The sequence below is a fragment of the Rhincodon typus genome, chromosome 5 (assembly GCF_021869965.1).
Source record: "Rhincodon typus isolate 14 chromosome 5, sRhiTyp1.1, whole genome shotgun sequence".
NCBI classification, from domain to species: Eukaryota; Metazoa; Chordata; class Chondrichthyes; order Orectolobiformes; family Rhincodontidae; genus Rhincodon; species Rhincodon typus.
The window spans coordinates 113,174,096-113,191,237 of record NC_063336.1 but is presented as its reverse complement, the minus strand read 5'-3'; the positions used below and the strand labels follow the sequence as shown (position 1 = coordinate 113,191,237).

At 38.9% G+C, this 17,142-nt stretch overlaps 1 protein-coding gene across 1 annotated transcript; it reads left to right on the top strand.

Annotated features, from left to right (window-relative positions):
- Positions 1-6,474: 6,474 nt before the first annotated feature.
- LOC109926317 (tudor domain-containing protein 15-like) lies at positions 6,475-15,562 on the top strand. The gene is made up of 2 exons (XM_048597477.1): positions 6,475-11,575; positions 14,787-15,562. Exons 1-2 carry the CDS (start codon positions 6,475-6,477, stop codon positions 14,804-14,806), a joined length of 5,121 nt encoding a protein of 1,706 aa, XP_048453434.1. The 3' UTR covers positions 14,807-15,562.
- The last annotated feature ends 1,580 nt before the right edge of the window (positions 15,563-17,142 follow it).

Genomic DNA, 17,142 nt, shown 5'->3' with positions numbered 1-17,142 from the left:
TCAGCAGCTCTGGCTGTTAATATTTCGAGTTCAGTCACCCTCCTGTTGCTCATTTGAAACCTGAAAAGCCACTGGATTTGAAACGTTAACTCTTTTCTTTCCACAGGTGCTGCCAGACCTGCTGAGTTTCTCCAGCAATTTCCTCTGAACGTTGCTGTGAACTGCATTTTTTTTCTCTGTTTGATATGGCGTTTTATCAGGGTTAATAAGTCAAAGCGAAAGCAATCCAAATTCAGTAATATTCAAAAATTGCTCATAATTCCATCTAAAAGCATCACCTTTATGTTGCAATTCCATTGAAAAACATCACGTTTATGTTGCTTTAATGGAAATTCAGGATACTCAAGCATTTAATGCTTTTTTTTTTGGATCAAAATGAGCAACAGCTTGGAAACAGGAAAATCTGATAAACGTGTATAGAATGTGTGCATTTATGTCATCAATCAAAAAACACTGGCTGTATTGCTTTTTTTCACATTCAGCCTTACTGAGTTGAATCTCATGCTATGATTGATTTGGCAATTTCAGCAAACTGCCTATGAATTAGTTCATTTCAAATTTCAATGTATTGTGGAAAATTGCTGTTTCCTGATTGCCCGTTGTAGAAATCTGCAGGGTATTTAGTTTAGTGTTGAACCAATATCAAAACATAGCAGTTATAGAGGTAACAGAAGACCAGGATAACAGCGATAGTAGGAACTGCAGATGCTGGAAAATCTGAGATAACAAGGTGTAGAGCTGGATGAACACAGCAGGCCAAGCAGCCTCATAGGAGCAGGAAGGCTGATGTTTCGGGCCTAGACCCTTCATCCTGATGAGGGGTCAAGGCCCGAAACGTCACCAGGATAACAGCATTTAGATAAAAGTAAAGTACTGTGGACGCTGGTGGAATTTAGCTGCAGATGGGTGGAGAGAGTGTGAGTTCTGTTCTGACAGCTGCACAGGGACTTTGTGTATGATATTTAGGAACATCAGTCCATGGAGCAGTGACTGGAATGATGTGGATCTTTTCTCTTGTCATCTACTATTTTCTTGAAGAATGATGGTTAGGTATGCCAAAAATTTGAGGAAAACTGTACGGAAATTCCTTAGTGCGCTTGGAAAACTTCCAGGTGAGTTCTTTCCCACCTATCTTTGTATCTTCAGTAAATTTAGCAATCAAAACTTGGGGCTCCCTTGTCCAAAACACTTATATAATTTGTTAAAAGACAAGGCCGCAGCACTGATCACTATGGATAAGATTCTAAACATTTTGATGATCAGTTACTAACCATTTATGCTAATTGTATTTCCAGTTAATTAGCAGAACTTCTATTCATGCTTTTATTTTCCATTTTATTTTCCACAACAACCTTTGATGGGACACCTCATCAAATACCTTCTGGAAATGTAAGAACTGTGCAAACCCGAGTTCCCCTTTATCTACAGCACAGACTGAGTGTTTTGCTGAACACTTCAGTATACATTCATGACAGTGAGCTGATATATTGATGCTGCACCCCACTCCCACCCTGACCTTTCTGTACTTGGGCTGCCACACTCTTCCATTGAGAAGAATCGGATCGATTTCAGCAGTTTTATGTCATAAGCACTGCACCAGTTTCTTTAGATCTGCCCGGATTCTTCTAAACTCCAGTGAATATAGGCCCAGTTGAATCGATTTCTCCTTTGACAGTTCTGTCATCGCCACTCTCAGCTAAGTGAACCTTCTCTGCAATAGTGAAGGTTCACTTGGCTGATAGTCATATATTTCAACTTATGGAAATATAACCTCTGTTAGACTGCACATAATACTTAAGGTGTGGTCTTAACAAGGCTCTGTATAACTGCAATAAGACATCCTTACTTGTGAGCTTAAACCCGCTTGCAGTGAGGGCCTACGTACTGTCTATCTTCTTAATTGCTTGCTGCACCTACCTATTTACTTTCATTGCACGCGTGCAGACATCGCTTTGTGAATCACATTTCCCAGTATATCATTTTTTAAATGATACATGGATTTTCTGTTTTTCACACCAAAGTGTATAGCTTCACATTTATCCATGTTATACTGAATCTGCCATGTGTTTGTCTACACATTCAACTTGTCTGCATCACTCTGCCTCCTTACGTCCTGTTAATGATAGAGTATCCAGAACCATATAGGGTTTATTCTTCTTTCAGGTGATGGGGCTTTCATTGGCAAGGCCACCATTTGTTGCTCATCCCTAACAGCCCAGAGGACAGTTAAGAGTTAGCCACATTGCTGTGGGTCTGGAGTCACATGTTGGCCAAAACAAGTAGGGATGACAGTTTTCTTCCCAATCAGATTGGGTTTTCTGACAATCAGCAATGGTTTCATAGTCATCATTAGACTCTTATTCCAAATTTTTGTTGAACTCCAATTTGAACATCTGACATTGTAGGATTCAAACCCATTATTACCCATAGAAATATCACCATGCCATCATCTCCCCACTGGTAGAGTGGTTAAGAGTCAACCACATTACCATGTTACTGTGGATTTGGAGTCACATGTGGACTAAATCAAATGAGAATGGCTGATATGCTGATGCTGAGGAAATCAATGGTAGTCTCATAGACTAACTTAATACATCTGGAACATAAACAGCTACCTTGTTGGGATTTGAACCTGTGTTCCTGGATCTCAGAATTACTAGTCTGGTGACATGACCCCTACACTACTGCCTTTTCCTGATCAATTTGAAAGATTCATAATCCTGTGAGGAAAGAAACTTCTCACCTTTTTCCTATGTGATCAACTCCTTATTCTGAGATTGTGACCCATGTTCTACATTACTTGGTTTAGGGAAACACTTCTGTTTACACTATCAAACTCCATCGGAATCACCATTTTTTTTCAACGAGGTCACTTCTCATTCTTGTAAACTCCAGAGTATCATCGTTAGATAATCTTCTCATCTCAGAAACCAGTCTAGTGATCTTAAGTTGTACTGTCTCCAATCAAGTATCTCTTAAAGGTGGAAAACAAAATTGAATGGAATGTTCAAAATGTTTTGCCAAATGCCTATAAATAGCAGCTTCTCCCTGCTGTTATTAGACTGCTGCATGGACTCTTTACTGGAAATCATACTAATCTTGCTTTGCGCACCTCTTGTGCAACTGTAACATAGAAGGACTGAAAATAGGTGCAGGAATAGGCCTTTTGGCCCTTCGAGCCTGCACCATCATTCAATATGATCATGCAAACTCAGTCTCCCATTCCTGCTTTCTTCCATACCCCTTGAACCCATTAGCCGCAAAGGCCATGTTCAGCTCCCTCTTGAATATATCTAATGAATTGGCCCCAACAGCTTCCTGTGAGTGAGAATTCCACAAGTTCACAACCCTGAGTGAAGAAATTCTTCCTCATCTCAATCCTGAATGGCTTACCTCTTATTCTTAGACTGTAACCCCTAGTTCTGGACTTCCCAACATCAGGAACATTCTTCCCATATCTTGCCTGTCCAGTCCTGTCAGGATTTTATATGTTTTTATAAGATACTCTCTCATTTTTTTAATTCCAGTGAATACAAGCCCAGTAGATCCTCATTCCTCATATGTCAGTCGTGCCATCCTGGAAATCAGCCTGGTGAACCTTTGCTGGACTCCCTCGATAGCAAGAATGTCCTTCCTCAGACTAGGAGGCCAAAACTGCATACAATATTCAAGGTGTGGCCTCACCAAGGCCCTGTATAATGCAGCAAGATATTCTTACTCCGATTCTCAAATCCTGTAACATTGAAGGCCAGCATACCATTAGCTTTCCTCACCACCTGCTACACCTGCATGCTAACCTTCAGCGACTGTTCCACCATGACACCCAGGTCTCACTGCACCTCACGTTTTCCTAAACTGCCACCATTCAGATAATAATCTGCCTTCCTGTTTTTGCCACCAAAGTGGATAACCTCTCATGTATCCACACCATATTGCATTTGCAACTTATTTGGCCACTCAGCCAGACTGTCCAAGTCACCTTGCAGCCTCTTAGCATCCTCCTCACAGCACCCACTACCACCCAGTATAGTGTCATCTGCAAATTTGGAGAAATTGCATTCAGTTCCTTCATCCGAATTGTTAATGTATATCACGAACAGCTGGGGTCCCAGCACTGAACCCTGTGGCACCCGACTCATCACTGCCTGCCACTCTGAAAAGGAGCCTTTTATTCCAACTCTCTGCTTCCTGTCTGCAAACCAGTTCTCTATCCGTGTCAATACATTACCTCCGATACCATGAGCACTGTGCCTTGCTCTGTCTAAACACCCTATGATCTGTATGTCCTTGTTGCTATGATCTACCTGTAATGCTGGCAAAACAAAGCTTTTCACTGTATCTTGATACATGTGACTACAATAAATCAATATACTCCAAACCCCTTGTAATAAATGCCAATATGCCAATTTAATTACTTGCTATACCTGCAGAATAACTGTGTTGTTTATGAGTACACCCAAATCTTGCTGCATGAAGTTTTCAATTTTCACACTCCTAAAAATTGGAAGGCAGAATATTCTTGATGAGCAAAATGAAACATCACATTTCAGCACACTGTACTCCATCTGCCACCTAATTGCCTGCCCACTTAACTTGTCAATAACTGTTTGCAATCTCCTCACATCTTACATTCCCACTTAACTGTGTATGGTAAGCAAAATTAGAAACATTATGACTTGAGTGAAGAGGCCTAATTTAAGTACAGGTTGTAAATGGTATGTTCCTGAATATACTACAACTTAGTTAATTGAATTCAAACGACTTATTAACCATCCTGCTCATTGAAGTACAAAAATTAAATTTTCACTGTCAATTGGCTATTAGTTTTGATTAGTTTAAAACTATGGAAGAATTAGTGTTTATCTTTGAGGATTTGTAAAATGCTCTTTATCTGGTAATGATCATTATTTTTCATGTTTCATAAGTTGTTACCGAAGACCTCTGATTACATCATCATAGTTGCATTTTAAGGAACCTTTTCAATGTGTGGAAAGAATGACCAGATAGAGATGTTTGTGAAGATACATCCAAATAGTTATATCTGAAAACCAGGAGGTTTTCTCATTTTTGTTATAAATGAGTTGAAGGGGTGACCTTCTCGAGGTTTATAAAATCGTGAGGATACGGTGAATGGCAGATGCCTTTTCCCTTGGGTGGGGGATTCCAAGATGAGGGAGCATATTTTTAAGGTGAGAGGAGAGACAACTCTTCTACAGAATGGTTAGTGTGGATTAGTGGTTAGAGGAAGTGGTGGATGCAGATACAGTTAAAACATTTAACATGCATTCAGATAAATACATGAATAAGAAATGTTTGGAAGGATATGGGCCAAGCGCAGGCAGGTAGGACTAGTTTAGTTTGGGATTGTGGTCAGCATAGATCAGTTGGACTGAAGGGTCTGTTTCCATGCTGTATGACTCTATTACTCTCTTACTCTATGAAGAGTCCTTTGGTGGTCATATCTCTCAACTTCTAATGTTATGAGCTATAGACCTTAACTTCAAGAAAGTTAATGATACTAAATTACTGTAAATATGTCTTTAAATATAGGAACAGGATACATTGTGATGACCTGTGAAAATTCTATTTTTTGTAGAGATTTACATATTTTTAACTGAGTAAATCAAACATATTAGTACTAAAGTGACAGCATTTTCATTGCTGGCTTAAAACTTACAAGCCTTAATTTTGGACTTAAGCGTATAAATTACATCGATATTCCATACGTCCACCTGTTGCCTAGGAAAGGGTAGGAGAGTTCTCCCTTTCAGCTGGTCAACATTTATCCCTCAAAAAAAATTAACAAGTCACTAATTGCATTTTTTGCCTGTAGAAACTGTTAAGTATGATATCACATTTTCCTTCCTAAAACCTTAAAGGTAATCAGTTGGCTGCATAGATTGTGGAAGGTCGTGAGGAAGTGAAAGTTGTGATATATGTGCAAGTTCTTCCATTCTTTCAGTATTATCGTTTCGCGGTGCAGATTTTTTCATGTAACAATTGTTCACAAGAATAAGGTTGTAGTCTCTTTAAGAGTAATGATCAGCCAAAGTGTGTTTGGCTGTGTGTCTTTTATATAATTCATCTCTACTTGTAATTATTCATTTGATTTTGTTTTTTCATTCATGGGATGAGGATATTACTGGCGAGGTGAGCATTTATTGCCCATCCCTAATTGCTCAGACGGTAGTTAAGAGTCAACCATGTTGCTGTGGGTCTGGACTTACATGTAGGCCGGACCAGGTAGGGATAACAGTTTTCTTCCCTAAAGGACTTTAGTGAACCAGATGGTTTTTCTGACAATCAAAAATGTTTGCTATGTTTAATTTCTGTACATCAACACAAAATCTGTGCATCAACAAAAAAAAGGTTGTTTTAATTATTTTAAATTAAGGTAGATTGTCAAAGATCTGCAGTTGCCCATGTTGTATTCTACTTTCTATAATTTTTTCAAACTTTTGTTTTGCAGACCTTATGTGGTCAACCTTTACTTCACCTCCTCACTCTTCACTCCTTGATCTGAATATAACCCGTGTGGAGTGTTATCCAGATAAAATATTAGTACGTTTCTGGGGTCGGTACAACAACATATGTGAATTGGATTATCATATATTGCATAATGAAGTACAGAACGCAGCAAAGACTAGCACCAACATTGCAGTTGATGACTTTTGTTTCGCAGAGGACCTTTACAATGGCGGATGGCATCGAGGAAGGGTAATAAGAAAGGATGAAGAATCATATGAAGTATTTCTCATAGATGTTGGGATGGTGTTGACGGTTGATTCTAGACATATTGCTGCTGCTACTAAGAATTTGTTCCAGTTGCCTCCAAAAGTGGTATGTGGCATATTTGCCAATATAGTGCCAGTAAGAGGGATATGGTCCACAACAGCAGCCAAATATTTTTCATCACTGACAACTTCCCGAATCAGAGGCTATGTTGAAGCACTCTTGAAATACCAAATTATTTTGGTGGAAGTCCCTGATATTAACCAAAAACTCTTTGAACTTGGTTTAGCAAAAATTATTGATGGTAATACTTTCAATTTTCTAATGGAAATTTCAAAAGATTTACTAGGATTACCTGGTTATGAGATTACTGAACCTCTGTATATGCAGAAATGCTGCAGGAAACCTGTATTTGACGAAACAATTATATTATCTCCAAGTTTCCAACGAATCCTGGATGTTTTGAGCCCAAGTTTGCAAACTGGTGTTACAGAGACGGTAAAAATAACGTGTGCTTTAGGGCTTCATAACTTCTACTGCCAGTTGAAAAGGCTGGCTCCGGAGCTAGAAGCAATGGCCAGAGACATGCAATGCTACTATGAAACTGAAGGAAAAGAATTAAACGATGGACCTGTTGACAATTTTGGTGCACTTTGTGCTGTAAAAGGCAAAGATGGAAGATGGTACAGGGGAGTTGTAAAGCAACTCTTAACCTCTGGCCAGGTAGAAGTTTGGTTCATGGATTATGGAAGGACTGAAATTGTCTTTCCAAATTATATTAAAAAATTGATGCCAGCTTTTTTTATGATGCCTCTGATTTCATTTCCTTGTGCACTAACTGGCTTATCAAATCAGACTAAACAATGGATAAGTTTGCAGACTGACATTTTGAAGGAATCACTGTTTGAGGAAACATTAACTATTTGCATCGATTCCTATTCCTCTAAAGACCACTTGTACTATGTTACACTCTACAAGATTAAAGACATAAGCATCCATCAAGTAAATGGAATAATGTCAGAAATAAATCCAGAGATTGAGTGTAGCCCAAAGAAGAAAGAAACTAGGGATAGCAATGGACAAATTAGAAAACTTCGAGAAACCAAGTGGAAAGGAACTGGGAAAGAGACATGTAAGCCAATACAACATTCTGTAAGATCCAATGAGATGAAAATAAATTCTTCCTATGTTGGATTTGTTGAATATGTAATTAACCCATCTGATTTTTGGATTCGAACATCAGAGTACAATGATGAGTTTGAATGCTTAATGATCAACATTCAAAACCACTACAGCAAAATTGGCATAAATGAAGGGCGAATTCAGAAACCAGTACCTGGTTTATTTTGTTGCGCTAGGTATAGCAAAGACCTACATTTTTACAGAGCAGTTATTAAAGAAGTACTTGATGACCAACTCAGAGTATTTTTTGTTGACTTTGGAAATGCTGAAGTTGTAGATTTTGGTGCTGTGAAATTACTGCCTCCTGAGTACACGAATCTGCCTACTTTGGCATTGAATTGTTCTATTGCTCATGTTTTTCCCATTGAGGAAGTGTGGACTAAAGATGCAACTAACTTCTTTAAGAAAGCTGTATTCAACAAGAAACTTTTTATTGATGTAGTCTCAAGGCAGGGCAGCAGATATGTCGTAGAAATTAAAGATATGGAGTGCAGGGAGCAGTCATCTATTAGCACAATGATGCTTGAAGCTGGGTATGCTGATTTTTGGAATGTACAGCCGAATGTTATGTTATTTGAACAGAAATGTCAATGGAAATTTCCAAAATCCAGAACAGCCAAATCAACTACAAGTGAGAAAAGGATATATACAGATAAAAACTGGAAGTTGAAAAGTTCATGCAGTGTTCCATTTTCAAATACCTCAGTGTCCACTACTTTATCTCCAGCTATTGCAATGCATAATAGCTTTCCACGTGTACATCTTCACCTGCCATCATGGATTAAAGAGTCCAAAATAGCATCACCGTATAGACAACAAGTATTTAAACTTGGGTCTGTTCTTGATGTGAGAGTGAGTCATATAAATTCTCCAGCAGAATTTTGGTGTCAACTGCAGAATAACTCCAATCAGCTTAAATTGCTTATGAGGAATATGCAACATTACTACAGTATTCCAAGAGATACTTTTCAATTTGAGCACACTGGTTGTGTTGTAAAGCATGCCAAAGATGGTCAGTGGTATAGAGCATCAGTTATTCAAAGCAACTTTCGAAAAGAAGAGGTTACTATATTGTTTGTTGATTATGGTATCCAGCAAAAAATATCTATCAAAAATCTTTTTGCTATTAATCAAGAATTTCTCCATCTAGAAGGACAGGCATTTAGATGCACTCTTAACAACATTGTTCAACCTGTAAGCCATGATCCTCCTGTTTGGGATCATGCTTCCTGCAACAAATTTAAACAATTCATTGACAATTGTTTAATTTCTGGGGATAGTCTTAAATGCACAATATTCGCAATGGCTCTGATGGATGGAAAAGGTCTGTGTAATGTGGTAGACCTTCATACACCATTTATTAATGTATGCCAGTTACTTTTGGATATGGGACTAACTACTTGCATTGAATCACCATCTTCATTTAATCCCTCAATTCAATTATACACACCGTATTACAGTGCCCATGATATAAAAGTTGGAAGTGAAGAGAAGGTGTATGTAACCCATGTGTCGAGTCTGTCAAAATTCTATTGCCAATTGGACAAAAATACTGTAGTTATGGATACACTTAAGACTGAGGTGGACACTGTTAGTGAAAAAATGCAAGGACAAAGATTAGATTTGGATAAAACCAGTATGTGCTTAGCTAAATATTTTGAAGACGGTCAGTGGTATCGTGCTATAGCCCGTTCTGTGCAATCACCTGAACATTTTAAGGTGTTTTTTATAGACTATGGCAACACCGAGGTAGTTGATAAGAATGACGTTGCTCCAATTCCTGAAGATGCAAAGGGTTTGATTTTGATACCAATGCAAGCAGTTAAATGCCGTTTGTCCCTTTGTCGTCAGAAACTGTCTGATGAAACTCTTGTCTGGTTTAAACAGGCTGTAATGGGAAAACCACTAACAGCATTTGTTGTAGCAAAAAAGTCTGATGGTCAATTAATTCTTGAGCTTTATGATGGAAGTTTAAAAATTAGTGCACAAATAACAGGCCAGTGCATACCTTATCAGTATGGAAGAGAGATAATGTGCCTTGATGAAACAAAATGGCAAAGTGGCAATTCTCTTCATCCAGCAAAAATAGTTCCTTCCACAGAACAACTGATAAGGAAGCAACCTGATTGCTTAGTGCACTTAATCAAAGAAACAAACAGACTGATCCGCTCCTTTTTGAATACAGACCAACATTATGTCGGACATAAAAATAAAGAGCAGAACTGCAACCTTAGAAAGGAAAATGCGCGATGTATGGTTGGAAAACGTTTCAAAAATAAAAGGAATTGCCAAAATGAAATTATCCCTAAATTTACTGCACATCTTGCAAGACTGAAAAAAACATGCAACAGAAAGAATTTGGGTGAAACAGACCAGACAGTCAAGGCTGCAATCCGTCAGGGGAAGATTAAGAAGGCAGCTCATGATGTGATTACCTCCAGGAAAACATTGCCTTTTACTAAACTTTGTCGTCTTGTACAAAACAGTCCTGCAGCACAAAATAGAATGATGATGTTGCAGTGGCCCAAACTACAAAAGGACAGCATCGTTGAACAAATCATTGTGTGTCAACAGAATGCCTTTGAAAAAGTTAAGCATCTATTAACTAAATATATAATATACCCTGTGATTCTGTTAACTGACCAGGAAGTTATCAAATTGCTAAGAAAGTTGGATTCTAGATTCGTGGAGGTTGAGATTAACCAAGATGCTGTTTCTCTTACTGAAACATTTCCTGTAATGGTCCACAAAAATGACTTAATTCGTGCTTCAAAAAATTATTCACCTGGTTTTGATGGATTGATGAAGGAAATTAGTTTTGCAGAAATGGAGAACAAAATGGCAAATAAACAATGTTTGGTGTCACCAGAAAATTTGCTTCCTGTTGATAAGAGTGTGTTATGCTCATCATTGAACCCAATTTTGTGCAGCTGTATCCAGACGAGAATAGAATATACTGGCTTTGCTACTTCTGTGATTGACCCTTCAGAATTCTACATTCAGCTTGCAGATACATTTGAAGCAATGGAAACACTCTCATTACTGTTGGCTGAATTGTCAGAGGATTATCATCCTTTACCTCAAGACATATTGAAGCCTGGTGTAACTTGCCTAATCAAGTCTGCTACAGATGAGCAGTGGTCTAGGGTGGAAATATATGAAGTCTCTCAGCAATTTGTTATTGTTAGAGCTGTTGATTATGGGCATTATATTTTCGTACCATCTTCAGATTTGAGCAGACTGAGAGAACTTCCAACAGAACTTGCAGAAGTACCACGCTTGACTAATCCCTGTAGTCTAAGTAATGTTGTGCCTTCAGTTGGGCATAACTGGACAGATGAAGCTATAATTTTCTTTCAAAACTCCTTAAACGAGCAGACTTTGACCATATTTTTCAAACAGTGTATATCTGTGTTGCTCTGGGAGGTAGATCTTGTCATAAACAACAAGAATGTTGCAGAAGATTTAGTTTCTGCAGGACATGCAGCTTTTCTGAAAGGAATTGAGAACTCCTCAATCAAAGATACTATTAGTTCTGCAGAGAACATTCAAGTACCGACTGAACCTGTTTTAGAGCAACAGTTTCATAAAAATGAGCTTGCAGTCATTTTACTAAATGAAGATACCTTTGAGAAATTTGAATCTACTTATTCAACAGAATGTGAGTATTGATTTTTCTAAAATCTTTATTTAGCAATATATGCATTTCATTTTTGTAACTAATAGAAGCCTTCCAAATTTGGCAATGGTTTTGTAAATTTTAAATATTGCTAAGTCCTTGGTGTAGTTAATTGATCTTATTTTGAAAATTTATCACAAATGAAAAAGATCTTTTGAGTTGTATGGAAGTTTTATAAAGCTACTAAAAAAATGCCTTTCATTCCTTAATTGTCAAATTTTGACTACAACAGTAAAATGTTCTAAGATGTTTCACGTTTATAAAATGTTATGGAGATGCAAATTTGATGTTCAAAGTACTGTGTTTTTTTGGGAGAAGTGAAAAATAATCAAAAATGCAAAGTTCATCAAGGTGGGGATAGAGATGGAAGAGGCGGCATAGTGGCTCAGTGGTTAACACTGCTGCCTCACAATGCCAGGGAGCCAGGTTTGATTCCACCCTTGAGCGACTGTCTGTGTGGAATTTGCACATCGTCCCTGTGTCTGTGTGGGTTTCTGCCGGGTGCTCAGGTTTCCTTCCACAGTCCAAAGATGTGCAGGCTAGGTGGATTAGCTATGCTAAATTATCCATAGTCTTCAGAGATGTGTAGTTTAGTTGTAACAAGGTGTAGAGCTGGATGGACACAGCAGGCCAGGCAACATCAGAGGAGCAGGAAAGCTGATGTTTAGGGTCTGGACCCTTATTCAGAAATGCCGGAGGTGCCGAAGGATGATGCGTTGGATCCGGAGGTTGGTAGGGTGGTACGTGAGGATGAAAGGGATTCTGTTTTGGTTGTTGTTGCGGGGAGGGGGTGTGAGGGATGAGTTGCGGCACTTCTGCCATCTGCCATCTGCAATCTGACCGCACTACCAAAGACATTTTTCCCTCCCCACCCTTATCTGTCTTCCGGAGGGTCCACTCTCTCCGTGACTCCCTTGTCCACTCCACACTCCACACTCCCCACCAGCCCCACCACCTCCGGCACTTTTCCCTGCAACTGCAGGAAGTGCTACACCTGCCCCTACACCTCCCCCCTCGCCCTCACCCCCATCCCAGGCCCCAAGAAGACCTTCCACATCAAGCAGATGTTCACCTGCACATCTGCTAATGTGGTGTACTGTATCCGCTGTTCCCGATGTGGCCTCCTCTACATCGGGGAAACCAAGTGGAGGCTTGGAGACCGCTCTGTGGAACACCTACGCTTGGTTTATAACAAATGACTGCACCTCCCAGTCGCGAACCATTTAAACTCCCCCTCCCACTCCTTGGACAACATGTCCATCCTGAGCCGCCTCCAGTGCCACAACGATGCCACCCGAAGGTTGCAGGAACAGCACCTCATATTTCACTTGGGAACCCTGCAGCCCAATGGTATCAATGTGGACTTCACAAGCTTCAAAATCTCCCCTCCCCTGACCACATCCCAAAACCAGCCCAGCTCGTTCCCGCCTCCCTAACCTGTCCGTCCTTCCTCCCACCTATCCACTCCTCCCACCTCAAGCCCAACCCCCACCTCCTACCTACCAGCCTCATCCCGCCTCCTTGACCTTTCCGTCCTCCCTGGACTGACCTATCCCCACCCTAACTCCCCACCTACACTCACTTTTACTGGCTCCATCCCTGCCTCTTTGACCTGTCTGTCTCCTCTCCACCTATCTGCTCCTTTATCCATCATCCATCCACTTCCCCTTCTCTCTCTCTTTATTTCAGAACCTCCTTCCCCTCCCCCATTTCTGAAGAAGGGTCCAGGCCCGAAACATCAGCTTTCCTGCTCCTCTGATGCTGCTTGGCCTGCTGTGTTCATTCAGCTCTACACCTTGTTATCTCAGATTCTGCAGCATCGGCAGTTCCTACTATCTCTGTAGTTTAGGTGTGTTAGCCATAGAAAATACAGGGTTACAGGAAAAGTGTAGGGGGCTGGGTCTGGGTGGGATGCTCTTCGGCGGTTTTGGTGTGGAATTGCTGGGCTGAAAGGCCTGTTTCCACACTAGAGATTCTATGATTGGAAAAAAGGTATTGTAAATTCTCCTCCAAGGCAGTCGATACAAGTTCAGGAGGCTGTAATGACATGATAGTATTGTTTAGTATCTATCTCTTTTGTCAGACAATTTCCATCCCACCCAGAAATTGAGTCTACCCATGTCAAATGATTTAATACTGACTACCCAAACTGAAAACTTGTTCTTTAGTTCTTTTCAAAGAGAACAGAAAACCTGTCTATCATACAACCTGTTTCTTCACTTGTATAATTTGGGTGTGTGTTATCTTCTCCAACTCATCCACTTTGAAAAATTTGACCATGTGCACCCTGATACAACTGATGTAAGTAATGTGTTGATAATCAAACCCCCCTTGTCCATTTGCACATTAGTATAAATATGTTGAATCAACTGTCAAAAAGGCCACTTGATCTCCCTTTTTGTATTACTATCCAGAATAAAAGTGACTTGTAATAAGATATTTTAATGAACTAATAAGAATCTTCATTATAACCCAAACCTTTTTAAATCAAGTGGCATGGTTTAATGTGAAATTAGAACTATATCCCCTCAATCTGAAACACATGCACACAACACAAAGGAAAATAATCTCTGGAGATTGTTTCTTCTTTTGCCTTTTTTAAAAAAGAAACCTTCTTGTTAGCCAAGGGTCTGAAAACAAAGGATAGAATTTGATGACTGCTCACAGTCTACAATGTTTCTTGTTAACAAATTGAATTACTGACAGCTGCAGATTGAGGGAAGATCTTCAGTTTCGATAAGAATCAAGAATCTTTGGAAAGAAGCTGTGGTTTTAGCTTTTAGGGATTCACAAAGTAGCAGAAATTTCAGGAGAAAAATGCCGCACAAAAATAACTGGATTTTATTTGATTAACTTGGTTCACTTGGCCAACCTTTTATTCTTGGTATGTTTAAAATATATGCATTCTTTTTGAATTAACTGCAAAAGGTTTTGATCAATTCAGTAGTTGATTAGTAAAAATATTTTGCTGTAATGAATGAAATTTGACATTTAATTGATATACAATATTTTAATATAATTAAATCAGACTAATTATACCATTAATTCTAAGAATGTTAGCTATGGACATGTAATACAAAACAATGAAAATGTTATTTTAATGAGTTATCTTCCTCCTGTTAAGATTTTTTAAATCAAAGAAGCACAAACCATGCTTAATCTGTCTTACTAGATTGTTTTGTTTTATTTTTAGGTATGAACACAACTTTCTAAAGCTACCTTCCTGCAAAACAAAACTTTAAAGACTGGCCTCTGCAGCAACATTATTCATTTCACTGATGTGTCTTGTATTGAATCATGCTCAAAATTGTTTAAAAGTATATGAGATTGCAATTAATAGTGAAAAATTAAGTGAAATAGTTGAAACACCGATTCTTCCAACATTCAGAACCTTTGAAAGATGTCACAAATGCAAAAGCTGTAATTAATCTTGTGGAGATTTAATTGCACAGAATTTAAAATAAGATTCAATGGTCCAAACAGGTCAGTGGAGACCAAGAATCTATCACTAGTATGACTGGATATAAAACTGGAATTTTCTGTTTATGAAACTGCTTGAATTGCAGATTGATTTTGTTGAAGTTTGCTTATTTGAAATTTATTTAGTGAATCTTGACAGGATAGGACTCTTCTTAAGAATGTTCAAAACGATGTACGATTTTTGTAAAAGTGCAAGATTATTGTTCAGATTTGATTTAATATATTTGATAAATACATCCAAAATATCTTGAGTTTCTTATGAAGTCTTTTAAAGAAAATACAAATTCTTCAGTTTAGCTGGTTGAAATAAGTTTTTTTTGTGTTTGCTTTAAAGATGTTAGTACTTAATAGTTATTACTATTTGAAAACAAGTATGGAGTATGCTTGTGGGAACTGATGATATGCTTTCAAGCTAAACGTAAGCTTCATGAGCATAAATGAAGTCAGATTGAATAGTTTATTTCATGAAATAAACATAACTAAAAATGCTGACTTTTGTCTCTACTGGTTTGCAGTCACAAACGTTGAAACATCTGCAAATAATGCACTTGCTAATCCTATCTACTGACCATCTGTTTTATCTCCATTATGAATTTTGGTTGAACAGAGTCTGTGGGAACTGAGCGTGTATAAATGCATGGAAGGATTAATAAACAAATTTTAGATTTCACAACTCAATTTTCCACTTTGGAAAATGTTGTGATGACGTGTACTTTTTTCTGCAACCCTAGAATTTGAACATAAGAACTAGGAGCAGCAATAGGCAATTCAGCCCCTCAAGCCTGTTCCACTGTTTGATATGATCATGGTTGATCTCATCTTGGCCTCAAATACACCTTCCTACCCAACCTCCATAACCCTTCAATCCGTTACTACTTAAAAATCTGTTTATCTCTTCCTTAAATGTACTCCGAGAACAGGGAACAGGAAACAGGCCCTTCGGCCCAGGATGTTGTGCTGACCTATTATCCTTCTAAACCCTAGTGAACACAGACCTAGATGAACACAGACCTAGATAAACCAACCTCTCCTCAGAGGACAAATCATCTCATACCTGGTATTAGCCCAGTGAGCCCCTGCATGCTCACCCTCAATGGCAAGTGTAACCTTCCTGATGAAGGGTCCAGACCCGAAACATTGACTCTCCTGCTCCCCTGATGCTGCCTGACCTGCTGTGTTCCTCCAGCTCTACACTGTATTGACTCTGACTCCAGCATCTACAGTTCTTGCTACCTGTAAGTGTAACCTTTCTTATCTTAGGAGACCAAAATCACATGTAATACTCAATATTACCAAGACATTCCACAACAGATAAAATAGTTTAAATTTCAGGTTTGTTGTAACCAGGTGAAAAGGAATGAATTGACTCCTCTCTCTTTAAGGGCTCTCAACTGTCATGTTGATGGTAGTATCTTAGCATGGATAGAGCATTCACCAACTAATAGAAGACAGAGTTATGATAAGGAGATTTTCAGGATGGCAACCTGTAACTAGTGGAGTGCCACAGGGATCAGTGGTGGGGCTACATTTATTTACAATATATATTAATGACTAGGATCAGGAAATTGAATGTGCTGTAGCCAAGTTTGTGGATGACACAAAAGTACTTGGAGAGGTAAAAGGTGAGGATGACATATTCTGCAGAGGAATATAGACAGGTTAAGCAAGTGGACAAAAAACTTATCAGATAGAATATGTGGGAAATGTGATGCTGTGCATTTTGGCAGAAAGAGTAGAGGAGCTCAATATTATTTAAATGGAGAAAGTCTGTAGAAACTACAGAACAGAGGGATTTAGGAGTCAAAAATAAAAAAGGAAGCACATGTAAGGTTTAGGAAACTGAAATGAGACAAGGCCCTTGAAGAAGCCGGAATTAGGAGGGCTAAAAGGGGCCATGAAATGTCCTTGGCAAGTAAGATTAAGGAGAATCCCAATGCAGTTGAAACATGTATTAGGAGCAAGAGAGTAACTAGGGAAAGGGTAGGTCCATTCAAGGACCTAGGAAGGGATTTATGTATGGAGCCAGGGAAAGTGGGTGAGGTCCTTAATGAGGACTTCACATCAATATT